The sequence below is a fragment of the Magallana gigas genome, chromosome 2 (assembly GCF_963853765.1).
Source record: "Magallana gigas chromosome 2, xbMagGiga1.1, whole genome shotgun sequence".
Taxonomy (NCBI): domain Eukaryota; kingdom Metazoa; phylum Mollusca; class Bivalvia; order Ostreida; family Ostreidae; genus Magallana; species Magallana gigas.
The window spans coordinates 59,316,931-59,344,731 of record NC_088854.1 but is presented as its reverse complement, the minus strand read 5'-3'; the positions used below and the strand labels follow the sequence as shown (position 1 = coordinate 59,344,731).

The following is a 27,801-nucleotide window of genomic DNA, read 5'->3' as shown; positions in this document are numbered from 1 at the left end:
CATTTGATGAATATCAAATGCAATGGTAAACAAATTCTGTAATAACTAAAGCAAGGGTTCACGGCAGATTTGTGTATTTGTGTACATGTTTATCAATACTTTGTATGCATAAAGTTAACAAATGCTGTAACTAAACATGGGTTCTAGACAGATTTGTACATTGGTATGCATGTTTTTGTTTTGTTTGAATTTCAATAAACATACTTTCTTAAAAGTAATTTGTAATTTAATTAATTACATTTGCAATGTAATTGTAATTTAATTAATTACATTTGAAAATCCCTGTAATGGTAATGGTAATTTAATTGAAGGTTTTAAGCAAGTAATTGTAATTTAATTAATTACTTTCCAATGTAATTGACCCCATCCCTGCCCTGCACACACCAACATACATTACTCTCAACAACAAACATCCTCACACATCAAGTACATACATTCAGCAACAAGAAGTAACATCGACCCATTCAGTCTGTTAAAATCCAAGTGTTCACACACATCTTTGTCCACACACATCTTTACAAATGAGACCCCCCCCTCCTTTGATTTAAACAACTTGCTGAAGAAACACAGAGAAATCTTCCTTTAACAGTGTCTACATTGACCGATGACCCCTTGTGTCACACTTCGTCTTCATTCAACAGCATGTTGGGGATCCCGTTATTAATGGGGAATTCCCTGCCTGACTCGGGACACACCAACTTTCCCTCAATCACCTCTATCTACAGACAAAAATCAAAGTACTGAGAGTGAACATGGTGTCCAAGTTACAATCAGATACATAATTCATGCAGGTAAGTGTCATTTGTTGTTTAGACTGCAAGACTTGTACACCTACCTCCAGTAATGCTTTGTGGACTCTCTTCAGGAGGTCTGTGTCTCCAAGTTGTTCCTCCCCAACAGTGTCGGGTAAGCCCTCCTCAAACCCACACTGTAAAGTCAATCACAGAGACTATAATAGAAGCTCAAAATTCACCCACTCAGTTGCATGTATAAGAGTATCAAAGAGGGTGGTGCATGTTTAAATTAAAATCCATTCATTCTAAATTAATATCAAATTCATATACAGGCAAATTAATATCCTGGGCATTGTTTTTTGAGTGGGCTTAATACCTAACAAATTGTTAGATGCTGTCTATAAATTATGTTTAAAACTCAGTACTGCAAACGTACTTAGGAATTGAAACAGTTGATCCATACACTTATTTTCAAACCATTTAGCATTGATGTCAAACTGACAATATTTTCTGAGTTACACTTTGTTATATATGTAAATGGAAAGTCCGCAACACTGGTACTTTTAAACAATGTAAATAGAACTTGATTTGCAAGGTATTGTCTCAAACCCTGCTAACCAGAGTTCAAATAACTGTAGATTTCTTATTTGTTGTGGGTACATAATTTTGCGATTCTGTTTCTAATTGTGATCATTTAAAATTGCAAGTGTCAAACTTTGTTTAATTTCATATAGGTTGTTAACTGTTGTCAGTTTTCTCGTTTTTACCCAGGTATCAATGCCTTGTGTTTAATTAGAACTTACAGTACACAGGGGTACAAAGAATTCTGTATCATTTGGTGTAGATTACATAACGGAGAGAAAGGGTTCACTGCAATAATTTTGCTCGATCCAATATATCCAAGCAATGCCTCTTCTTCATTACATTTAATGATAGTAGTTTTACTGTTGTTAATTTTTTCACATAGTCTCCACTCACATACACAAAAATGGAACCAACAAGCTAACATGTTCCCTGGTACGGTGTAACTGTACTTACCTCCTTGGCAGCCTTCTGGAGAGCTGACCATTCTATTTTTGGTAACATTCTTGTGATGAACTCTGGATTAAAATCAACTTCCTTCATCTCCACTTTCCCTGGCTGAAAAAAAAAGTCACTAGTCAGATTTAGAGTCATTGGTGATTAAAGCAGGTATTGAAATTATTTTATTTTGTCTAAAATTCTGATGGCAGACATTGTGGCCGATCCAATAACTTAACATAAAATTACAGCTAAATAATCTCTCTATCTCTCTCTCTATCTCTCTCTCTCATTTATCTAAATACATGTATAATGATTCTTCTTTTAATTGATGCAAACATTTAATGATTTTTTTAATACCTAAAATGGGATACTATAATCACTTTTTTTTTATTATGACAAATGAATTGATCAGAAGTTTAAAGACATTTAATATAAAAAAACCCAGTATAATGTTAAAATGCATCATTGCATAAAAAAACATCATTGTATACATTATTGTTAGATTGGCAATGAAAATATCAGAAACTTTGTGATGAAAATATGCATTCCCAATAATGCACACCCACCATATTTCATAATAAGATTTCTAATTCCTAATCAACACAACTGAGTCATCTCATGTTTACAGATTTATTGCCCTCTCCTACTTTTTTATAACATGCAGTTACTTATGCACCAAGGGAGTTTAAACATGAATATTTACCTTTTTTGGTGTTTTTGTCTGTGATAACACCAAGAATTGAATTTGTAATGTAAGGTACAATACAGTTCATCGATGATACCAGTATTTTAAATTTGAATCATACAATTGCTGAAAATTAAATAAGTAATAAGGAATCATTCTTTAGATATAATGAGGTGATTAGATATGGTCGGGCATGATCAAATCTATCATAAAGCCCTTTTGGCCTTATTGGATTTGATCACCCTGACTGTATTTGATCATCTCATAATACTCAAAGAATGACTCCTTGTTCCTTAAAACACTTTTTAAAAAATGTACTTCTTTGCAATAAATCGACGTGAGAAATTTTAAAGAGAAATTAGAAGCTTGTATTACAGGAAAAAGGAAGATATTGGCTGGTCTGCATACAGGAAAATGTTGTATTTTTTTATTTTGTATATGAATTCTACAGTGCCTCTCTATGAAATCTTTCCAGTACTTTCAGTACTTTGATTTAATGATGATATAAGCATAAGTGAAACCAATAATAATTCCTTTTCTTTAGAATATGTCAATAAAAAATCAGGTTCTTCAAATATAACAGGGTACAGTGTAGGTTGAAGAATGGGAAACACAGTCATTTTATTTAACTTGACAGATACATGTGGTGCAGATTTTATTAGATATATCAGGGAAGGCCCTAAATCAATGAGGCCCTATACATGTGTTGTAGTACTGTTGTGCGATTTATTACACACGTCCTAAAGAGCTCTGACTTTATTAATGTTTAAATGTTAACACAATCACTCATGTTAAATACAAGAGGCCCATGGGGCCACATCGCTCACCTGAGCAACAATGGGCGTTCAAAAGATATTGTGCCATATGGTCCCTCGGTAGAATAACAAAAAATATATATTGTCAAGTATTCGAATTTTACACTTATTTTTGCATACACGTAATCATTGACATTGTACCTTCATGAAATACTATTTTTTACCAGAATTAAAAAATCCTACGCAAGATATAAAACTAAACATTTGGTAGGGGTACACTGTTAAGTTGTTAACTTCCAATTTCCTATATTTTCGTTCTCCCCCCCCCCCCCCCCCCCCCCCACTTTGTAAAGCGATCAAAATATATGAGAGCATATAGGTACATTTGTTTCATCAACTACTTACTTGTTATTGTATTTAAAAAAATATATAATAGTTATTGTATTTTATTTAAAAAATCCTACATGTATAGATGTGAAGAAGAAAATTGTACCTCAATGTGCTCAATTCCTCAAATTAAAACATTCAAAAATTTAATTTGTCTTCTCCATTATAATTAAATGACTGTTATTTACCTCGCGTACAAACCAGGTTAATTTTCCGCTGTGATATTTTCTTAGGAATAGCGATAATTATTTTATCCCCATAACAGAAATGTGTCAGAACTATGGAAACTGTTTTAAAGATGTCGTTTTTATTTACTCGTGTCCGAAAAACTATCAAAATTGATGTAGATTTCACATTATTTATTGTATAATAAGGGGACCCCAGAGAGTAGGTATATACAGAATATCATTCTTTTATTTTGTTTGTGCAAGTATTTAACATACTCTAATTCATATAGAATTTCTAATGTTCAACCAAAATTTCAGCGTCAATCGTAGAATTATAAGCAAGATACAGAGCTCACAGTTTCCCTAGGTTTGAGTCATATTTTGTTGACATGACTTTATTACATTCAGCTTAAGATTTTTAACTTGGTATTTCCTATTCAGCATTTAAAATGGAAAAAAAGAATGGCCTAAGATTTTCAATTCTTTTATTCACTCAAGACCAGTTCATTGGTATTTAAGGTTCAAAATCAGTTTATACAAATGTACACAAACACAGTCAAGGATCACATGTACAGTAGGAGTAATAATGACGAAAAAAGGTTAAGTTTACAATACAATAAGTTGTTAAAATTGGTTTCCGGAAGAACAGACTTGAAAATTTTCTTAATAAATATTGACAATTTTTTTACTTTTTTAATCTTTAGTTTTTAAGATCTGTGTACAAACATAGAATTGTGAGCAAATCTCTGTATCTTGCTTATAATTCGAAGCTTAACACTCAAATATGGTTAGTAAATAGAAATTGTAAACAATTAAACACAAAAAACATGCATGCACTATAACAAATAAAGAACACAATTTATTTTTTCGAAATGAATCATATATATACATGTATATATACCTACATATTTCCTTCAGCGATATCAAACTCTATTTAAACTGAATAAACTCGAGAAAATGCCGAGCATCGATCTCAACAAAACCTATTGCATTAATCTACCATTACGCAAAAGATAATGCCGAATTACCGATAGAATGAATTGTATTTCAGTACTTTTTTGATACATCAGATTTTGCTTAATTTGCGCAGGTAAACAGTTAACTGTTTGATTTACCGAAGTCTCTGTTTGAATTGATACGTAAAAATCACGAAATACGAGAGTTCCCAGGTTAAATTACAAAGCATAAATCATGAAAATGAAACGAAAATCAGAACAAGTTAACACTAACGTCATGTGTGAAATCTGTCAACGCATTGAAAAATTTAGCCTCAATTTACTTCACAAAATCGGCACCAATATTTTTTGCATGTTTCAAAAATTTCCCTTCATACACGAACTGTTGCATAACAAGCAAATTCATCATAGTCAGATCGACCCTTTTTCGTATAATGTCATGGCTGCTTTAAACAAAGAACCTCGTTTTAGAAGTATGGAATACGAGTCTTGGTAAAATGGGTATGCAAACCCGGGCCGTGGCAAAATAAAAGCCGGGGCAGATCGGCAATCGTCAATTCCAAATACGCATTATTTTGCGGCAATATTTACAGCGAATACAAATAAAACTGGTCCATCAAATATCCTGAAATTTTAATGACATTGGCAGATTAATAACTGCAATTCTTTTGTTTTGACCAGGCCAAGTCTTGCCTACCCATTTTACCGGATGCCGAACCGAACCGAAGCTGAAACACGCCTTTCCTTTATCATTATTTTCGTAATAACTCAGATTTGAAACTGAATTAGACCTTAATTTTTGCAATTTATATTTTCCTTCCCATAAGGATAATTTATGCTAAACTACGTTGAATTTGCCTCGGTAGTTCTTGAGAAGAAGATTTTCAAAAATGCACCCCCCTTTTTCTACAATTTCAAGGTTTTCTCCGCTTTGAATACAGATCGGACTTTTATTTCTGCAATTTATATTCGCCATCCCATAAGGATGCTTTGTGCCAAATTTGGTTGAAATTGGATAAGCGGTTTTAGAGAAGAAGTTCAAAATGTAAAAAGTTTACAGACGGACGGACGGACGGACGGACAGACAGACGGACAGACGGACGACGGACAAAATGTGATCAGAATAGCTCACTTGAGCTTTCAGCTCAGGTGAGCTAAAAACTGAAAAAAAATCCAAATTCTTAGAAAGAAATAATAGTTTAGCAGCATTCAAGTTAAAATTTGTTGATTTTTGCTGCTCTCCTCAAGAATGTGTTTAATACCACGAACAGGTGCAGTACAATAAATAGATTTAGCTACTTAGCTTGAATTACATATAAAGCTTTATTTATCTACCTGAAGTAGGTTTATATAGCTACTCAATCATACATTCTTCTAAAATGGGCAGCTGTACAAAAAGTCGCACTTAGTAGCAGCAATAATTTTCAACTTTGAACTGATCTAAAAACAATTCATGAAAAATATCATTCTTGAATATGTTGCTCTTTCAGCGCAATTGCTTTAAAAGTTCTAAAAGTTTGAGGCTATGAATAACTGTGTATGTGTTATCAAACAGCTACTTCTTAAATGGAATAACAAAGAAGAGCAGTTCTCTGGTTAACATGATAATTTATTAATTGATTAGCAATACTTCAGCACAACATGAAGTTATCACCCTTACCCATGCATCAGCATACATTTACTCAAACTCAAACTATAGAAAGGCACGTTTTGCTTAAAACTGCTCATCTATATCTGCTCTGTGTTGCTTTTCTAAAACTACACAGTACAAATATAGGCTGTTAGTTCCATGCCATTTTTTTGTCTGTTTTACTTAAAATGCAAAATTTGAAAAAGGTAGTTAAATACACCTACTTCATGTAGGTATACATATGTAAAGCTATGTAGGTAAATCAAGCTATGTAGCTAAAACTAGTGATTGTACTAGACCTGGCCAAAATATATGAGTTCTTCCACGGTATTATAGCGAGCGCAGCGAGGCGGCGCGAAGCGCCGCTCGCGTAGTGAGCTCCATAGATAACGTGTACAAACGAAGGAGTACACGTGAGGAAATTCCGAGTTGAAATCTGCACATTGTTCAAAGAAAATTTTGTGGACCCGCGTGAAATAGTTCTACATATCCCAATAATCCTTTGCGGTACGTAGCAACATGGTGGAACGTACAGGAAGCGTTTCTAAGGAAAATTCTTACCTCTAAATCGAATACATCGATTTCATTTAATAATAAAAAATCCTTTAAAACCACTAGTAAACAACACATATATGCTTTCGAAAAAAATTGTACCTATCAATTTTTGCTGACATATGACGTCATTTCCTTCCCCGAATTTTTCCGACAATTTACGAGTGCAAAGAAAGTTAAGTATGACGTCACAGTGATCTCGCACAATACATTTAGAGGTGGATCAAGCATCTGTGCTGGGTGTAACTTGTAGTAAGTACTCACATGCAATGTTAACGGCAACTCTTCGGCTGATTAGTTTTGTTCTGATTTTTTTTTTTGCTTACTAAATATACATGCGAGTTCCATGCTTAATTTACTGTCATATGATCTAATCATATATCCATACGTTAGGTAGGTGACAAAAATGTATTTAAAAAAATAAAATAAAAAAAAAAATAATTATTAAAACTACGTGCAGCCACGTCATTTTGTAATAAATAAATAAAAGAAAAAAATAAACAGTTAAAATATCTACATGTTTTCGTTAGTTGCATATGTTGCCAAACTTTTAAATAACATTGGATATCACACACTAAAAAAATGGGAGGGTACATGTCTGAAACACAGATATAGCGTACACAGATTAAAAAAAATTTAAAACAGAATTGATGTGTCAGAGGAAAATAATTAAAACACAGATAACAACAAGGAACAAAAGAAATACACAGAATAACACAGACACACAATTTATTGTTTACTGAATTTGATATGATCATTATCAAAAAGTAAAGGAATGATAAATCATGATTGTATTTACGTTAAAAAAACCCTAAAACAGCTTTTTATTTAAAACCAAAGTTTCCTGGTTGGGCCAAGTCCATGGGTTGCAGTTTTACAATGATGAGAGAAGTGTAGTTTATTCTGCGCTCGCCCCAACGGTCACACCGTAAAACATATTAGTAAGAACGTTTATTGTTGTATCTATTTTATTTATTTATGTCTCTGCTTAGCATGCCCAAAAGGGCGCATAATTTGGAAAATGATCTCATCTTACCATAAGCATAAAAACAACCAAAAATATATATATAAAATAACAAATCACATTCATACCAAAATACTCAAAGGATATCCATTCTTGACTCCTTTTATGATGTTTGATGTCAGAAAATTGTGAGTTAGCAGCTTCATGTTGGTGATAGATACTGAACAAGTTTACAAATATTTATGACAAAACGAAATAGTAAAAAAAGTATTACACCATTATCGTTTTTGACATTGACTTTTGTAAATCAGAGTTAATTATAATATATGAAAAAATATTTCGAACTAAAATATATGTATATTTATTATTATTTTATTAATATACAACATATAAATATATTCGTTTTTATCAATTTTCCCTATGCCATTCCTAAATTTTACAAATTCAATATGGCAGCTCCCATCATCTACACATGATGTTTGATGTACACTCGGCTGACTTGTTTTTGTGACTTGTGACTTTGAATTTCAAATTTCTTACAATACTACATATACAGTAAGATAACAATTACAAGAGAGGGTGATGTCAAAGAAGAGTAACTCCTTTGTAACTGACCTGGAGTTTTGTCCAACATGCGGGACAATTCTTCCTCTTCCAGGAATGGACGACTACGTCACATGTAAACTGTGTGGTTACAAGATCCATGTCCAAGGTAGGTGTAAATGTTGTAAGATTAAATGTTTACAAGTATTATAACACAATAATCTTAATTTCTTTGCTTTTTATATCTCTTTTTTCAAAACAGAATTTGATGGAGTCAAAATCACATCAAGCATTGTGTTCAACCGCCCCGAAACTCTGCAGACAAATGCTGAAGAAGGGGAGACAAGCAGCGGACCTCTGGTGAGTTCTTCTTCAGATCATGACAGCGAGCACAGCTCGCTAGCGCACAGCGCTGGAGCGAAGCGAGCTCTACCGGCAAGGCGTGTGTGAATAGAAATTTCGGACTATAGTCTGTCCCAAGATATTTTTGCCGCATATTTTCTTAAATTATTCAATATTTATAAATACCTCTTGGTTCAGACGATGTTCATTCAATAGTATGAAAAAATCCCAAGATTTCCCCTTTGAAACGCCCCCTCTAGCTTGTCGGATATCAGTGCACGGCTAAAAATAAAAAGTCTACGAGGTTTTTCCATTGCCAAGGAGATGAAGACGCCCGGATGATAACGTTGAAAAATTGCGCGAGGGGTCCCGAGTATTTCCGAATGGAGAAAAGATGTCAACATTCCCCATTATAAATCTCCGTAGGAAAACTGTTTTCGTTCCTGTGAATTTTTACGAGGGAAAAATGATAATGTGTGGATGAAGTTATCTTGGGAATTTTCCCTTCCATCGATTTTAATTGCACTTCAGTCACAGGTATGTGTATTTTTATTAAAAATCGTTCAAATATGCAGCAAAAATAACTTGGGACAGACTATAGTTGCACATTCATTCAACGGATTTTTTTGGCGTCAGTAAATCGGACCAATAATGCATTGTTTTAATCGTCCCAGTAGTTCCCTGTAATCATTGCACTAGTTATCACTTCACACTCTCATGAAAACCAGCAAAACAATAAAAACAACTAGAGCCGAGCTCGTTGCAAAGCAACGAGTAGGTCTTCCGTCGCAACTTCGTGTCGCGAAAGGATTGTCCATCAGTCTGATTAAAACACCTCCTTCTCCTGACACTTGTCAGAGCCTGACAGACCCTGTATTGATAAAAGGTCATCTTTACACGACCATTTCTCCTTAATTTAGAGCTTTAGAAAATTGATTGGAACTCTTCAAATGGAGACAAAAAAAATTAATTCATGCCTGTTTTCTATGTAACCTCTAGATTGAGTATTGCACCACTCATTAAACAGATAAAAGCATATCTTTGCTAAGTAGGTGTTTATTTAGATTGTATGCAAATGTGGAGGTCAAGTGGAGATAGTCTGTTATTGATACAGGTCTATCAGAACCTGGCGAGTGTAAGGAGAAGGGAAATGGTCTTTAATGATACTGGATTATCAATATGATAATAGTAAGTTCAAGAAATCGAAAACGAGACTCAATTTCAAAGTATTATTTTCATACCAGGCAAGTTCTTCTATATAATATTATATCAAAGCTTTTGAGATGTTACATGTAGATATTGAATTTCTATAGATTTAAATTTAAGGTTAGGAAAAACAACACTTTTTATACAGTAAAAAAAAAATCTAAAATAGCTTTATGTACGCGTACACATAAATAAGAAGATGTAGCGAAAGCTATAAAGACTTTATTTCTTCTGTTCTAGACTTTTTCAGAGTTAACAAGCTACAAGTTAACAATCTCCCATTTTGACAAGCTAGATTAAAAATAAAATATTCAGCTGAGTTTTAGGTCACTTAATATGCATTACAACCTCATACTACACAACTTCGATGATTTTTTTTATCAATGTGCATATAACAATAAGTAAAATCCCCAAGAAAAAATATCTATCGCAATTAAATGCATACGCTATATTATAGTCTGCAAGTCAATTGTTTCAAAGAAATAAGAGACTGTCGACACTTGCAGTACTCTGATGATTTAATGACGATCGACCGACTTTATTGCTTAATGTAGTCGTATATCATTACTTCTAATCCTGAGAACAAATTTTATTTAATCTTTGACTTAAAACTATTAACTTATAAAACCAGAGACATAAATAACTTATTAAGTTATTTATGTCTCTGATAATATATATTTTATTCTGTTCATAACTATAGAAGTTTAGCGTGTTCAACAGGTTAATTTTTTAGCCACATTCTCAGATTACGATATCGCACCTTTAATGTGAGGTTAATTGACATCGAATATTTAGACACTTATTGTTTAACAATTGACCGCTGCAGTGAAAGCATCCTTCCAAATGTTACTCAATTATTTATCAATTGCTGATCTGCAGCCCGGGGGCAATATTCTGAGCTATGTGCGCTGACGCGACACAAGATTTTTGGTCGCACGTGGAGCGGATTGACTTAGCATAGGTGGCAGGGGATAGTTTCAAAGGAAAGACCCGGTCAAAATTTTGAAATAAAGGGAAAACCCGAGGCTTGGCTGGTTTTTTGAGGGGTATAAATTGCTAGAATATTTATTGCATTCATTTTGTGGATATAGGAGCTCATGTCAATTTAATTGATATATGACACTTTAATAACGGTAGCACTTTTCATCAGATATGGAATGAAAATGCGAAACTGTGGCCAAAATTTTCACTTTTGGTTTTGTGCTTGAAAAGTAGGGTGGGTTCAGAACACGAAATGTCACTCGAAAAGAAGGTGATTGAACCCCCATCAATTGGTGATTATTTGCATGGGTATACAATAAGCTACCAATCTTATGGTAGTTTATGGCAGTTGCTTGGGACTGAAGCGTGGTGCTGGACCCGTGAAAATGTGAAAAAGGGCAATTTTTCAGAAAATTTTGAGACCGTCCCTGGCTATTCTACATAGTGTTATATGTAAGTTGTACTTGTTTTTATTCTGAAATGTTTAACAATTCTCAAGAGTCGGGACCATGTGTCCCCTGCATGCAAACCAATTTAAGCAAATTTAAAAATCCACTGAAAATTTAAATCACATATATGAGCACTATCTGCCTCGCATATCCTCGACCAAAAAACCATCCCCTGCCACCATAGACTGACCGAATAAACACACGGGTGGGAAAGTGACATACATTGAGGAGAAAAATGTACACATGTTAAGTAGTCGCCAAAAATAGGTCTTCAAAACCACATTTTGAAAAAAAATAAAGCCCTTGCACTTTGATCATGAAACCGATAAAATCTAAACAAATCTTGTTTAAAAACTCATGTGAACATTCTACAAATAATCACTAAATCCCTCAATTCTGGACAATTCTTTTATCGTGTCAGCCTCTACCGCCAATCGCAACTTCTCGGGCCTTTCCGGCAAGCTCGGAAAAACACTTCGAATGTATTACCTAGGCGTCCATGACAACCCCCCTTTTTATAAAACTTGATATAATTACAACACATTTTATGATCTGTTGAGATGCGAGCTATACTTCATTAAAGGTATCAATATACACTAAAATATAACACAGAAACGACATACAAGACTTCTTGCCGATACTTATTTTAATGGGAAGCGACTCCATTTTGTATAAAATTCTAACACCCGGTGATGTTAATACATTCGAGGTGTTTTTCCAAACTTGCCGGAAAGGCCAGAGAAGTTGCAATTGCCTCTACCGCATGTGTTAATTTGATATTTGATTTTTTTTATCCTGCCTTGAACGCTTGGGGACTGTTTCATTTTCTAAATTCGGCTAAATAATGCTACCAATTTTGAGCTCGCTCTCTCTCTCTCTCTCTCTCTCTCTCTCTCTCTCTCTCTCTCTCTCTCTCTCATTTTATGTGCAACCTTATGAAGACGTCAACTACTTTCTACGATATCTATGAAACCTCTCAGCAGTATTTAGCTGAAATATTCGTGGGTAAATAAAAAAATCTTAAATTGAAACACAAGTCAATCTTACATGTACCGGTCAAAATAAACAAATAGTTGGAATCGTACAAAATATCAATAAACATGCACGTGTGATAAGGTACATGTAGAAGAACACGAAGCTACCGCGGATCACTTGTCAACTCGCGCGGGATCTCCTTGGCTATGTTCTAGGGGTGATCATCATTTTAAGGTTTAATCTTTGTGGTTTTTCGTTGTTTATCTATAACATTATTAGTACATGTATAGTTTTTAGAACATTTTAGAATTACAAATTCACTAATGAATTGTGTCTGATGATGTTTCTGATTTGGAATAATATCGCTTTTATCAATTTTTAGAGGGGCTTCTCAATTCACATTCTAATGTTTAATTAAATAAATTGAAGGTGAACAAACTTTAAGAACATAAAATTGAAACAGTTCTTGTATATATATCTTGTTGTTAGATAACCGCTGACCTCTAGGTAGTGCAGCCGCGACCGATTTCCTCGGCCGCGGATGAGGGATCGGATAACTTGCGTAAAGGTAAAACACACATAGAGAGCTCAGAACCCAGGAAGATTTACAATGTTTGCAGTATGATGACTAAACTCTAATTAATATAAGTTTTTTTTTCCCCTTTAATCCCACAGCTGATCTATCTGTCTGATACTGCTTCAGTTCGAGAATGGCATTGCTTTTATGATTAAACAGAACGATTTCTTATTGACACTCTATCGTTTAATTCAAATTAAGAAGAGTAAGCTTTAATGTCATTGTGTACGATTCTTGTGTTTGCGGCTAAATAAAATCACATATGACAGACGCGATTCTTGTGAATTGGATAACCGCTGACCGCTAGGTAGTCCAGCCGCGACCTTGGCGATCGATTTTCTCGGCCGCGGGCGAGATGGGTTATGTAATGACACACACAACTAAGAATTTAGGTCGATTTGAAATGCTTGCAGTAAAATGACTCAAATCTATTTCATGGAAGTTATTTTTTTTTTTAATCTAGGCCTAGTTTATGTATCTCACTAAATAAGAAAAAGAACGTTTATATTTTCTCGTTTTTGTTTTTCTTAACTGTTGTCCACTATAGGACCTAAACAGAGGTGACTCCAAAAAAAAGGCTGTAAGAAAAACATGTACACGTATACTTTTTAGACACTTTTTCAAATGAATCAAAGCATCCCGTATATGCTGGTACACTTTCAGCTGTTAATTTATGTACGTTATGCGCACGAAGACGATTCGCTTACTTGCCAAATGAATACAGGTACATGTTAACAAGACAAGCTTTTTACACTCATATTACGCATTACCGGTACAAAATAATTTTGTAGCGACATTGATAACACAGTAATGAACAACTTTTCTATCGACAGCTATAGCGAAATATTAACCATTTTTGAGTTATAAAGCGAAAACTTTTAAGGGCTCTAGACCCCTAATTTAAGGGGCCAGCCCTTTTTCAATGGTGTCAAGTGAAAGCCCTTGATAATTCGCACATATTTTGTTCTATATGTGTTTAGAGAAAATTTTAAACTAAAGAGCTACATAAGAAAAACACAACCAAAAATCAGCATTTTTTGAAACACAAATTAAAATTAATTTTTTGAAACTTTAAAGGAGGAAAATTGTAAAAACAAAACTCGGAGGACAACGTTCAAACTCTCTTTTTTTAAGATTTGTGACTTTGTAACACATGCTGTGAGCGGTTTCAGAGCCTTTGCGTGCACAAGAATGCCTATATTTTTGGGGAAAAGGGGAATAACTCGGTACCGGAAGTGTCGATTTCAACGATTTTCCTTATATATTGAGGATTAGTAACTACCAATGGGCTCTGAAAATTTGAATTTTATAGGACAACAAACAAGCAAGATATTTGAGTTTTAAAAAACGTCTAGAAGAAAAAAAAGAATAAAAAGAATTACCAACAGAATCAGTACAAGGTCTTCCGTTGAAAACGGAAGACCTTAATAACGATGTATACGACATACAATCAATGTTACACTAAAGTTCACCTCAGTACACTCGCTCAAAAATAAACGAGTGATGTCACAAATGTTACACATTGATCCGATAATTTTTTAGGGTGTCAGTAAATTTTGACTAACAATTCATAGTACCAATGGTTTCCAACCTCACGTTCTCGCGAGAATCAAAGTAAAACTTTTGAGAAGCATTTAAGATGTGTAATTTTAAGAACATCATGCTTTTTAAGTAAATAAAACAGTATACTTCGCGTACTTTTATTTCTCAGGGGAGTTTTAAAAAGTCATACTACACTTAACCAACGTGGACTTTAATGTCACAATAAGGGGAAATTACTCTAACTGAAGTTATTGTAAATCTGCTGAAAATCCTCTCAAAATCTTGCAAAGCTAAAGAATGAGGACATTTCTTCAGATATAGGAAACAGTTGTAACTTGCACTCATTTGGATGAATGCTCACATTTATTTTATTCACTATGATTATGGTAACGTTAATTTCCAGGAACATACATGTTGCATCGTTTTTTTTTAAAGGGGGTGGGTGGGTGGATAAAAAGAGAAAAAAGGTTAATTCTCAAAATGATAAAAATTCTAATCCTTCAGCTCTTTAGCAGTTCAATGGTTTCTTTATTTTCACTTCCATTTATTATTTATTACATGCTCCCAATCCCAAGGTGGGGGGGGGGCAACTCCATTTTCTTTGTATAATATGATAAGCAAATTTTTTTTAAAGCGTAAATTAAAAAATAAAAATTAATTTTTTTAAAGTGGAGGAGGCAACTCCATGATAAGTCCATTTTCTATTTGTAAATTGAAAAGAGAAATAAAAAAAAATTTTAACATGGGGGGGGGGGGCTCTATAATAAGTCAATTTCTGTATGTAAGTTTAAGAAAAAATGTCTACTGCAAAAAAAGGGGATGAACTGACGTACATTACAATCTTTAAGGAGGAGATAGAGTGCAATGAACATTTATATTAAAATCGTTATTATTCAACAACATTGTATCCGAGATTGAACTATTGTTCTGCTTATAAATAAATAAATAACAAATCTTATAAACTATGAATAATGTAAATTTACTGAAAAAAATAGGTGTTTTATTTTTATTTTGCAATCAAATTTATTTATGTTGTTAATTTTATTTTTATTGATTTATCATAATAATTTTATTGATTTATCATAACCCCAACGGTTGCACCGTAAAACATATTACCTTAAAATATCATCAACTACAGCGGTATGAAATATTTATCCCCAATTTGTTTTCGCTGCTTTCGCTTTTGTTGTCAACATCCTTTAAGGCTGGGTGAATTCAAATGTCTCAAACTATTTCTCTTTTAACAAAACTGTGCCTGGGCAAATTAAAGATGGGACAAAATAGTTTGCAATGAAAAGGGGCAAAAATAACCCTGTATACAGTATTTTATTTAATTGTAGTGACTACCAACAACAGATAAAGTGAACTTGTGTGAAAGTAATATATGAAAGGCAAATTAAGATACATTTCATACCAAACAATAATAAATTTGTAAATATGTGTATAATGTACAGTTCTAGTGTGTTCTTATGGTGCATACACAACGACCTCATTCATAATCAAAGTAAGATTGTTCCTTCATCAAACCTCCAGCTGCTTGCTTTCTGGGTAGATAATTTTGGTGGTATAAAAATGGGAAACTTTCTAAAAGGAGAGTGATGCCATGTTATTTTTTTTATATGACAAGTGTTTTCTGGATTATTAATGTAGTAATAATAATTCACAGGCTGACAGAAAATGCAGCAAGTGTGGGCATGAGAAGATGTCATACACAACTCGACAAACCCGATCGGCTGACGAAGGACAGACTGTCTTCTTTACTTGTCTAAACTGCAAGTGAGTGCATTTGTAATTGAAATGTGTGGAATAGTTTAATAGTCTTTTAGTTTATAAGGAGAAACTCGTACAACACAACAATCAGGCTCATATAGAAGTTACAACAGGTAAGCCTGGATGTGATATTCTAATGGGTAATTAAGTCAAATTAAAATACCAAAACATGAGAACCTTGGCATAGTGCTTTAATGGTCATAATGTCAGTGGGATTGTCAGTGGGTGGGGTTGGTTTTGATTACCGGTTATGGTGCTTTTTAGCTCACCTGAGCCAAAGGATCAAGCGAGCTTTTCTGATCACAATTTGTCCTTTGTCAGTCGTTGTCGTTGTTGTTGTCGTCGTAAAACTTTTCACATTTTCTCAAGAACCACTGGGCAGATTTCAACCAAATTTGGCACAAATCACTACTAGGTGAAGGGGATTCAAGTTTGTTCAAATAAAGGGTCACACCTTCTTTAAAGGGGAGATAATTGAGAATTATTGAATACTTGTTGGTATTTTTCAAAAATCTTCTTCTCAAAAACTATTTGGCCTGAAAAACTTAAACTTGTGTGGAGGCATCCTCAGGTAGTGTAGATTCAAGTTTGTTCAAATCATGGTCCCCCAGGGGTAGGGAGGGGCCACAAGAGGGGGATCAAGTTTTACATAGTATTATATAGAGAAAATCTTTAAAAATCTTCTTCTCAAAAACTATCAGGCCAGAAAAGCTCAAATTAAAATGGGAGCATCCTCAGGTAGTGTAGATTCAAGTTTGTTCAAATCATGGTCCCTGGTGGTATGATGGGCCACCATGGGGGAATGGATTTTCACATAGGAATTCGGGATTTTCATAACCTGGAGTTATCGTTCGTAACATGAGTTATCTCTCCATTAGAGCAGGTACATCTCTACGTAATCAGTATAAACAAATGGTTGAAACAAATGTTTTTTGTGTTGTTTAATCGGTTATTGGTGTAAATTGTCAATATAGAAAGACGACTGTGCAATTAAAAGATGCTGTTATACTAAAATACTAAAAAAAAAGTAGAGAGATTTGACGAGCGCGCCGAATCGTACCATATCCAGGCACATACCATGGTTTTTGAACGTGGATTGGGAGGGAAGGGCTCATAAAAAAAAACTACTTAACAAACCAGAAAATTAAAAAAAGAAAATTACAACCTCTCAAATCGTGAAAATCCTAACCCGAGGGGGGGGGGGGGTATAATGTACTTTACTGTACTGCAGACCTTAAATCATGAATCATTTCATTCTTTTCACAGATTCACTATTTATTTATTTACTCCAAAAAAGGTAAGGGGGGGGGTAACTTTTTTATTCACTTTTTTTATATGTAAATTTATGAAAAATATCTGTTGCAAGAAGAGGGGAGGGTAGCCAAATGTATCTCAACAGGCTAGCGCAAACATCGTATTTTGAAATTTTGAAAGAGTGTGTGGAGGGGAGGGGGTTAGAAGAGCAGACCGACCAACCGAAAATCAAGACGAAAAAAAAATTAATAAACTAAAACAATCATTTCACACATTTTCAAAATCCCAATTTGTGAAGATAGCGGGGGGGGGGGGGGGGGGGGGGGGGGGGGGGGGGGGTGTATCTCGTATATATATGTATCTTTGAATTTAATCAGAATTATATAAATGCATACTTTCCCTTAGGTCTATATTGTTTTTGCGTTGTCCTCAGAAGAAAAAAAATAAGGACAGTTCGTTAAGAATTTATATTTCTAAATTTGATTTCTAAAGAAGAAAGTTGATTTTCAACTCCTGCCTCTCTAATATTTATAACATCTTTTATTTCTGTGTAACAGAGGGGTTCATTTTATCATAAAAACCACAATACTATCATCCATCCGTTAGCACACAAAAGGAGTAATTGTCACCCCGAAAAAAGAATCGCAAAGTCTTTCACTCGCAATATTTGCCGAATAAGCAAAACTATATACGTCACGTTATACATTGTAATAAAACGCATTCTTTGCATTCATTTAATTTTTTTAAGGCGTCGAGCTAATGCTCGGCAGCCTTCTAGCGATCGTCTGGATTGGCAATCGTCCAAAAATTCATGCACTGCACCGCCTTTTTAATGCGCATAAAAAATAAGTTCCTTGAAGTATTAAACGTATTACAAGATTTGTATTCCTTTTATTCAACTAAATTGTGTACAAAAAAACAAAATTTGCTTCCCTGGTTATTGACAACTCATTGCATTAGTATAAATTTGCTTAATCAAGAAATGGCGGATGAATACAATAAGGTGCAATGTAAACATTCACTGAAATATTATTTAAGTTTATCGCTTACATTTTGATTGGAGACTGTGCCCGATAGAAATAAAATTTGATATGTAAATGTATTTGTTATCGGGCATGGTCTCTGAAATAATTGTAAGCGATAAACTTATCTAGAGATTTTGTTGCAATTAAAATAAACACGATAATGCAGTTGGTTTGGTCAAGCATTTTAGATAGCACGTGTTGTGGATTTGTTTGTAAACAACCATAGCATAGGTAATCTTGTTTCAAACGGGAATTGAAATAAATAAAAGTATGTTTTATTATTATAATTAGGGACACACTGTTAATGTATTCAAATTATGAGCCTGTGAAATGTGCAAAGACTTTTTAAAGCAGAAAGAAAATAATTTTTTTTGAACTTTGAAATTTCTTCGATTTTTGTAACCACGATGAGTTATTGTATTATAAACTCATCACTACCTATTTTATACTGAAATATACTGAAGATTGTTTTTGAAACAGCACAAAACGTAATTTATTTCCTTTTTTATTATAATATTATTTGATAAACGACTATATATATTAGTACAAAAATTCAAATTATTGATATCATTCTATATAAAAGAAAATGTCAGCTTGACGCCTTTGTGGCCGTTCCGGCCTTTGATTTTTAGATAACTTTTGATGTTTTCTGTTTGGTAATTTAAATATCAAGTGTTTTTGCTGTAAGAAAAGTCGTTATTAATTGACGTCGTATATGTAAACTCCCGCACTGCTTACTCATCTTCGAATAACCGGAAGTACTGCATGCCTGCTATGAGGGGAAGATAACTCTTTCAGTAACGATAACTCTAGTTTATGGGAAGACCGAATATATAGAGAAAATCTTTAAAAATCTTCTTCTCAAAAACTATTAGGCCAGGAAAGCTCAAATTAAAATGGAAGCATCCTCAGGTAGTGTAGATTCAAGTTTGTTCAAATCATGGTCCCTGTGGGTAGGGTAGGGCCACAATGGGGGAATCAAGTTTTACAAAGGAATATATAGAGACAATCTTTAAAAATCTTCTTCACAAAAACTATTAGGCCAGAAAAACTCAATTTAAAATGGAAGCATCCTCAGGTAGTGTAGATTTAAGTTTGTTCAAATCATAGTCCCCGGGGGTAGGGTGGGGCCACAATAGGGGGATCATGTTTTACATAGTAATATATAGAGAAAATCTTTAAAAATCTTCTTCTCAAAAACTATTAGGCCAGAAAAGCTCAAATTAAAATGGAAGCATCCACAGGTAGTGTAGACAAATCATGGTCTCCAGGGGTAGGGTGGGGTCACAATTGGGGGATCAAGTTTTACAAAGGAATATATAGAGAAAATCTTTAAAAATCTTCTTCTCAAAAACTATTAGGCCAGAAAAGATCAAATTAAAATGGAAGCATCCTCAGGTAGTGTAGATTTAAGTTTGTTCAAATCATAGTCCCTGGGGGTAGGGTGGGGCCACAATGGGGGGATCAAGTTTTACATAGGAATATATAGAGAAAATCTTCTTCTCAAAAACTATAAGGCCAGGAAAGCTCAAATTTGAGTGGAAACATCCTCAGATAGTGTAGATTCAAGTTTGCTCAAATCATAGTAACCGGGGGTAGGGTGGGGCCACAATTAGGGGTTAAATTTTTATACAGGAATATATAGAGAAAATCTTTAAAAAAAATTCTTTTAAAAACTATTTGGCCAGGAAAGCTCAAATTGGAGTGGAACCATCCTCAGATAATGTAGATTCAAGTTTGTTCAAATCATGGTCCCTGGGGGTAGGGCGGGGCCACAATGGGGGATAAATTTTTATATAGAGAGAAAATCTTTAAAAATCTTCTTCTCAAAACTATTAGGCCAGGAAAGCCCAAATTTGAGTGGAAACATCCCCAGATCATATAGATTCAAGTTTGTTTAAATAATAGTCCAGGGGTATGGTGAGGCCACAATGGGGGATGAATTTTTACATTGGAATATAGAGAGAAAATCTTAAAAAATCTTAAAAAAAGACTTTTTGGCCAGAAAAAGCTTAAACTTGTGTAGAGGCATCCTCAGATAGTGAGAATTCAAGTTTGCAAAATCACAGTCCCTAGTGATAGGGCAGGGCCGTGATGGTGGTTTGAATTTTTACATAGGAATATATAGAGAAAATCTTTAAAAATATTCTGGGAAAGTTTTCGGTCCAAAACTCAGTACTTAGTGTGAAAGCACAGGTTATGCAGATTTAAGTTTGATGAAACCATGATTCCCTAGAGAAAAGTGGGGCCACGGAATGGGGGTGGGGGGTATATAGGAATAGAGAAAAATCTTCTTACATGGTACAACAACAAAAAGAGCTTGGTGTTTACCAAAAAAAAAAAGAGATGGATAAAATTGGCAGATTTTAAAATTTTTAGCAAGATCTATTGTACTTAGTTGTCAAGATATTTTGATACTGTTAATTGGATCAGAATTAAGGCAATTGTTGCTCAGGTGAGCGATGTGGCCCCTGGGCCTCTTGTTTTATCTTGTAACATCTTGCAACTTAATATTTAGGAGCACATGAAAACCCAGTTTTAATTTTAAATGCTCAAATCAAGCGGCACTGCAGTAAATAACTGAACCTTAACTTTTTATGTTGAGGACAGTATAATATTAAAGCAATTTTTATGTATACCAAATACCAGGTACTTATAATTAAGAGATTTTGGTAGATTTTCTTAGGTATTACTGGCTAGAATCAACTTCAAACAAAACTATTAATATATTCATGTACTTTTATGCAATTTCATTTTCTTATTTGTGTACTTGCAATTTTCATATTTATACACAAACAGTTGTAAAGATGTTTATCTTATAAACCTAGTCAGTATTGTTACTTAGAAATTGCGATCAAACCTTTTGTATAGGATTATACAATATATAAATAGTGCCTGTTTGGGAGGGTAACAGTTGAAATTGACACCCCTCGAAAACCATTGTCAACCTCCGCTTCGCGTCGGTTGACAATGGTTTTCTCGGGGTGTCAATTTCAACCATTGTCAACCGACGCGAAGCGGAGGTTGACAATGGTTTTCGAGGGATGTCAATTTCAACTGTTATCCTCCCAAACAGGCACTATTTATTTTGTTATATTGAATGTCCTAATTTTTAAGAAAATTTTACTGCTTTTATATAGGAATAACATGAATTCTACAGCGAACCGTACGCGCATAATTTTTGCGCATGTAACAATTTTTAATGTTACCCGTTGCTAAGTGTGTTGCTAACGCTGAGGGTAATAGAACGGATTATGAACTGCGTCTTAACCAATCAGATTTCAGTATTTGACATGAAAGTATAACAATAAATTATGTTTAAACCATATGTGGTAGAAGAGGTAAGTATGTTGAAGCTCTTTATTAAACAAAATCACCATTCTAAAATCTTTAATTTTTCATTGTTTCCTTTCAGATCCCAAGAAATAGAATATTCCTGACCCGGCCATCCTGTTTATTGCTTCATTTACTAACAGTGTTTGGTCTGTGTTTGATAATTTAGACTTGTGAGATTTATACTGTTTGTGTCATTCAGAATAAATCTGATGCATTTTGTTAGATTTTTGATTAAATACTAAATACTGTTATTGACTAGTATATTAGCTTATTTTTGTCATGTATAGATAATGCATAAATATTGTTTACAAGTTATGTTGGTTTTTTTCCAATGCTTTTATTTTTAACCAGGATTTCCATAGGTAAAATCCGATTGGTGATAAAGGTGGCAGGTGGGTGGGTGGCTTATAGGTTGTGTGCAAATATGGAGGTCACGTGAAGATGACCTGTTATCGATACCTATCAAACCCTGATGGATGTAAGGAAAAAGGTGGTGATTTTAATCAGACTGGATTGTCAATAAGATGAAAGTAAGTTCAGAAAATCAAAAATAAACGATGACGCCTTCTCCATATTGAGAGTGTGCTATATGAGAGGTGCTCAGCGGGACAGAAGGACAACTCTCCGTATAATGTTTGGCCATGCAAGCACTCTGCATCGTTTTTGCTTCGGGGAACAAATTTATCTGAAATGTATTAACAAGCAAATAAAAGAAAAAATTACTAAAACCTTTAAACTCCTAATCCGTGTTAGTGGTAGGGGAGGGGGAGTTGTGAGGCAGCTATAACTTCTTTTGTTTAATATGATTTTGTTTTAAATTTTCCCAAAATTTTTATATAGCCTTAACCTAAAATGTGAGCTGGGGGAGGGGGTAACAATGCTCCAAAATTTAATTTTCTAAATGTTAATTTAAGGGAAATTTTGGTTGCAAGAAAGGGAGAGAGTGCTCCTGCTGGACCAACTGGATGTTCTGTGAGCAAGCTCACAAATAACCCCCCCCCCCCCCTCCCCACTAAAAAAAAATATCATAACTTAAATATTTTCATATTAGAAAATTATAGATGCTTCTTTTTCTTAGTCACACTGAACTTTCACAAATGATCGAAGTTCAAGTCAGGACATATTTACGTACATGTCACAAGCAATCTTTGTGTCAAATTTTAGCTTCTTATAAATTCCATGTATGCAAGATAAGATGCAAACTTGAACTTCCACAACTGACACTAGGTCAAGTTCATGACACATCCTCGGGCCATCAACAATATTTAAAAAAGCAACTTCAAATGTTTCTCCTTAAAAACAGTATAAAGCAGACACAAATTATGAACTTTTTTCTTCCAATGACATTGAACTTGACAAAATAACCTTAGAACAAAATCATTACACACGTTTAGGTTATAAGCAATCTTAGTGTGAAGTAAGAACTTTCAATGTTTTTTCATAAAAATGATATGGACTGGACAGGAAGATGTATCGGAAGTCATAAAGGCATTAATTTGGTGTTGACAAATGGATTATGAATACAGTTCACACAAAAGGAAACCCGGTTTGCTGCCACATTGACAGCTTTTCTTTTGTTGTTGGGGGGGGGGGGCGTATTTTCTAACAACTTTTTGCACCCTGTAAAATGTTAAGTGATAACAAACTCTGAAATTACGAATTGATAGATATAGACTACCGTACTGACTTTGAGAAATGTGAAGAAAGTTTCTGTTCTATTACTTTACTTTGATTTATATTCAAAATTACAATTTGGAAGTTTTAGCCCTCGTTTTTTTTTCATTGATCGACAGATTTGTATAGATTGCCTGTGCTGATTTTGTGCTTCAGTATCCCAATTACCAACGAGCAAAAAAAACAACAACCGCTGATTAGATATGTTAACTTAACTTGTTTACTCGATCAAAACTAGTGACATACAGAATACCGGTAGGATTTTTAATAGCTTAATTTATTTCTCAATGATATCTGTACAGGCACGTAGCATCGTTTTTGAGGGGGGGGGGCTGATCCAAAAGATATTGACAAGCAAAACAAATTAAAAAAGCATCTTCGTGAAAATCCGTGGTGTGTGTGTGTGTGGTGGTGGTGGTGGTGGTGGTGGTGGGGGGGGGGGGGGGGGGGCGGGGGGAAATGTTCGCTGCAAGCCAGCCCCCACCTCTCCGATGCTACGTGCATGCTGTTTCATTATATCATGAAAGTTAGATGTATTGTTTTCAGAATACCTTATGTAATAATCCTTGATACCTTATACATAATAACTTTAACATGTTTTGTTACGATCAGAGATAGAAAAAGACCGTTCTGTTCTATGGTGCTTTGTTTTATTTTATAGCTAAGTTATATTCTCCAAAATTACACGACCTTTGTGATAGCACACACACATACACACTAAGTATTAAGATAGGTAAAAACAATTTTTATTTGATTAATTAATTATAATCGTCTAAAACAAGAAAGAACCTTGATACAGAAAATACAACAACATGGCAAAGAAAGCTTGTAAAAAACTTCAAAAACTTGTTTCAGTTTTTATAATAATGCCTCGACAATGAAACTTGAAATTCTGCATATAAACGTGACAGATTTGGTATAACTCTATTACCGGAGAGAATTATGTCAGATGTTGCAGGTACATCACAGTTAAAAATTGTCTGAAACTGGAAAGAATTTTCATAGAGAGTATACAATCGCATGACGGTAAAGCTTACAGCAAACTTCAAAAACTTGATTCAATTTTGAAAAAGCGCCTCGATTATGATACATGTGAGGCTGCAGGTACATTACAGGTAAATGACCCACTCCCCTCTAACATATGTCCCTATCAGAGCATGTCGCACGGTATATACGTTAGGAAACACATGGTCCATGATTGTTCCGTTACCCACTGTTTCCCCTGTTCCCACTCTTACACGACCTTCATTCCAGGTGAGCCAGAATGATCTATACTGTTCGCCACTTAGAACACGTCCGATGTACTCTGAATAACACTGACTCTCGTTGGCAAATTCAACAACCCCCAGACACGATGTTGTCATATTCCACCCTTCTAGTATAACGAAGTAGCCGGGACTGTCCGTGTTGTTTCCAGAACTCAGTCCAATATTAACACCTATAGTGGCCTTGACCTGGAAGCGTATTGACTTTCTCTGAGTAAGTTGTATTCCGAGGTCAAGCAGGCCCTCTTTCAATTCTGTAGTTAATTTCATTTCTAAAAAGACAAATATTTAGAAATAAGATATCAACCTTGATCGACGCCGATGAAGATTAGTGTGCAAACTTATAGTACTTTCTAGTCCTGTAGCAATCGATTGTACTATTGATGTTCAGCGATTTGGAAGTAAGCAATAAGTTAGTGGTTTATAGCCGTCCAGATATCGTGTAGAAACCAAAAGTGTCCAACAAACTTCTTGAAATGGTTCAAATTGATATGTATTGAAATAACTTACTGATCTAATCCATTTATTGCATACAATTTACAGAAGTTTACATATAATTTAATTTTTTTTTTAAAGTTTACTTAAACTTTGAAATATAGGAAAGCAATCTCCAGTATATATCAAAAGCGTCGAAATATTTGCTCTGTGATTAAAATTTGTGCGATTTAAAATGCATATAGGTCATACTTTACACATTCTGAGTTATAAACAATTATTTAAGATTGCTTCATAATGACAGAGAGCCTAGAAAATGAAGATATATACTTGTACAGAAATGTAGCCATCCTGCGATTGGCTCCCAGTCCCCGGGGGTCAGGCGGTTCTTTATGTGACAGGTACTGTAGATCATACACATCTGGTCGCCACGGTTACAGGAGTAACCCTCTCCGTCCAGCATCAGGGTCCTGGCGGCGCACTCAATACACGTGACGTCCTGATGGCTGGACACAACCGACGAGTTGGTGTAAACGCCAGACATAGAGTCTATCACTTTCCAGGTGCCATGAACAAAGTTGACCTGTACTTCTTTACATAAATAGATAATCAAAACTTGTCTCAGCAAAACGTCCATTATGTGTGATGGTTTGTAGGTATGTTGCCGATCAGCCTTAAATCAGAAACCGTCCAGCAGCCACGTGTTTTAGTTCTAACAATTTTAGCCGATTCACGATAGATATACCTATAGACAGGGGCGTACCTAGAACAAAATGATATGCAGACCAGAGAAGGTATGATGCTTGCCATAACAACACTAAATTCCATCGCCGAGGGGCGGGGCCGCCATTCGTTTTCTACGCTTAGGTTAGTGAATATAGTTCTGTTCCAGACCATCAATTGCAGTTAGCATGCATTTTCATCGAAGTTTTTAATTGGGTGAACGCACGCTTTTAAAAATAGTCATTCACTACATGGGGTCCTCGTTAATTTTTTCAGTAGCCGGATAATTGTAGCAAAGGATTTTTCTCGAGAACTATTACTTCCTCTTGTTATGATATTGAACTATAGCTTCAATTATTCTGATGTTAAACTAGCGTTTCAAATTTACTCAAATTTTTTATATCTTGGTTAGAAACAAGTTAAATTGGTAGCAGCTATTGAATATGAGTGTAAAAATTTTACTCAACTTATCAATTCTTTGACAGAACATATATTTCTGACGCCTTATTTGGTATTTGAATTTTCAAATCGTTTCGGCTTTCCCTAAATTTGTATAAAAGCACCTTATTTGGTAGCTGTTTTTTAAATATAGTGTCTGCTTTCCCTGAAATTTTAGTAAAACAGTAGTTATTTCTATTGTAGTCCCTGAGTATTCATGATCAACTCAAGTTTAATACGATTGATCTGAAACCGTACGCTTGATCACATCACCTCTTATAACGTACCATTTTAAAAATCATTAAATTCATAGATGAATTCAACCAAATTGTGTTCAATTCATGGTTGCCGCATTTTTTCTTCTTTCTTTCATTCTTTTCCCCTCAAACGATGCTAGCGAATAGGCAGCTTCGCCCTTAAACTAGCTTTTTAAAAACCACTCGCAGATATCTGCCCATTTGCATTGAAACCCAAAAAGTTGAACAAATCAGTGAACCAGTACAGACACTTATGGTACCTTCATTCACTGTAAACAGTTTCACAGTTAAAGGTACTTAAACGATTTGAGCTTAAAATCTTATTTGATTTTTAAATTTTTTTTGTACAGAATGGTTTATATGAGTATTGCTTCCTTTAAAATTTAAAAAAAATTTCAAATATCGAGTTACAAGCAAGATACAGACTTTGGAATTCTCTGTTTTGTAAACAAAGCTCAAGACTTGTTATTGTTTACACACGTGTTGTATTGATATGAGTTTCAATTAAATGGTGCTTTCTTTTGTTAATAATATTATTTATGAACACATTGAAGCAGTTTATCGTTTTTGTCACCAGTCATTTTGCCAAAAAATATGGTAGTTTCCTTACTTTAAATTATTTGTAAACAAATATAAGACTCGAGCTTTGTTTACAGAACAATGATTTCTTACCTCTGTATCTTGCTTGTAATTTGGTTTTTAACATTCAAATTTTGGTCAATCATTCAAAACGACAATTCAACTATTTCATACATAAAGAATAAAAATAAAATTTTGGTCTCAAATCGTGTCCATGACCCTTTAATAAACTAGATTTATAGACATTGAATTATATGGTTTTAGGACCGTAAACTATTTTTCTATATAGTTCTTTCCCAACTTCCTAAAATTGTACGTATATTAACATTTTAAAAGAATTACTGTTATAACATATCATTGATTTTGTTAATAAATCTATGTGAATTAAAACAAATACATTACAGTCTGAACGGTTTTTTTATGCAATAGCTAAATGTCAAGGTCTAGGCTAATGCAGGGTATTTGCGATTGGTAAAATGCAAATATAAGTAATAAACAACGATTATTTAGTGAACATGGCGTATGAATAGCATTCAGAAATATAAGTAATAAACAACGATTATTTAGTAAACATCAT

The 27,801-nt window shown here is 34.2% G+C and overlaps 3 protein-coding genes across 3 annotated transcripts; 1 reads left to right on the top strand and 2 right to left on the bottom strand.

Annotated features, from left to right (window-relative positions):
* Positions 1 to 428: 428 nt before the first annotated feature.
* LOC105340919 (multifunctional methyltransferase subunit TRM112-like protein) lies at positions 429 to 8,134 on the bottom strand. The gene is made up of 4 exons (XM_066077541.1): positions 7,982 to 8,134; positions 1,773 to 1,874; positions 836 to 928; positions 429 to 719 (listed from the first exon to the last, which is right to left on the bottom strand). Exons 1-4 carry the CDS (start codon positions 8,057 to 8,059, stop codon positions 618 to 620), a joined length of 375 nt encoding a protein of 124 aa, XP_065933613.1. The 5' UTR covers positions 8,060 to 8,134; the 3' UTR covers positions 429 to 617.
* A 161-nt stretch (positions 8,135 to 8,295) lies between these two features.
* LOC136273215 (DNA-directed RNA polymerase I subunit RPA12-like) lies at positions 8,296 to 22,165 on the top strand. Its single transcript, XM_066077542.1, has 4 exons — positions 8,296 to 8,565; positions 8,659 to 8,756; positions 16,135 to 16,244; positions 21,933 to 22,165. The coding sequence occupies exons 1-4, from the start codon at positions 8,436 to 8,438 to the stop codon at positions 21,955 to 21,957; spliced, it is 363 nt and encodes a 120-aa protein (XP_065933614.1). The 5' UTR covers positions 8,296 to 8,435; the 3' UTR covers positions 21,958 to 22,165.
* A 2,121-nt stretch (positions 22,166 to 24,286) lies between these two features.
* Positions 24,287 to 26,137, bottom strand: LOC117681447 (uncharacterized). The gene is made up of 2 exons (XM_034445968.2): positions 25,558 to 26,137; positions 24,287 to 25,064 (listed from the first exon to the last, which is right to left on the bottom strand). Exons 1-2 carry the CDS (start codon positions 25,862 to 25,864, stop codon positions 24,637 to 24,639), a joined length of 735 nt encoding a protein of 244 aa, XP_034301859.2. The 5' UTR covers positions 25,865 to 26,137; the 3' UTR covers positions 24,287 to 24,636.
* Between the last annotated feature and the right edge of the window lie 1,664 nt (positions 26,138 to 27,801).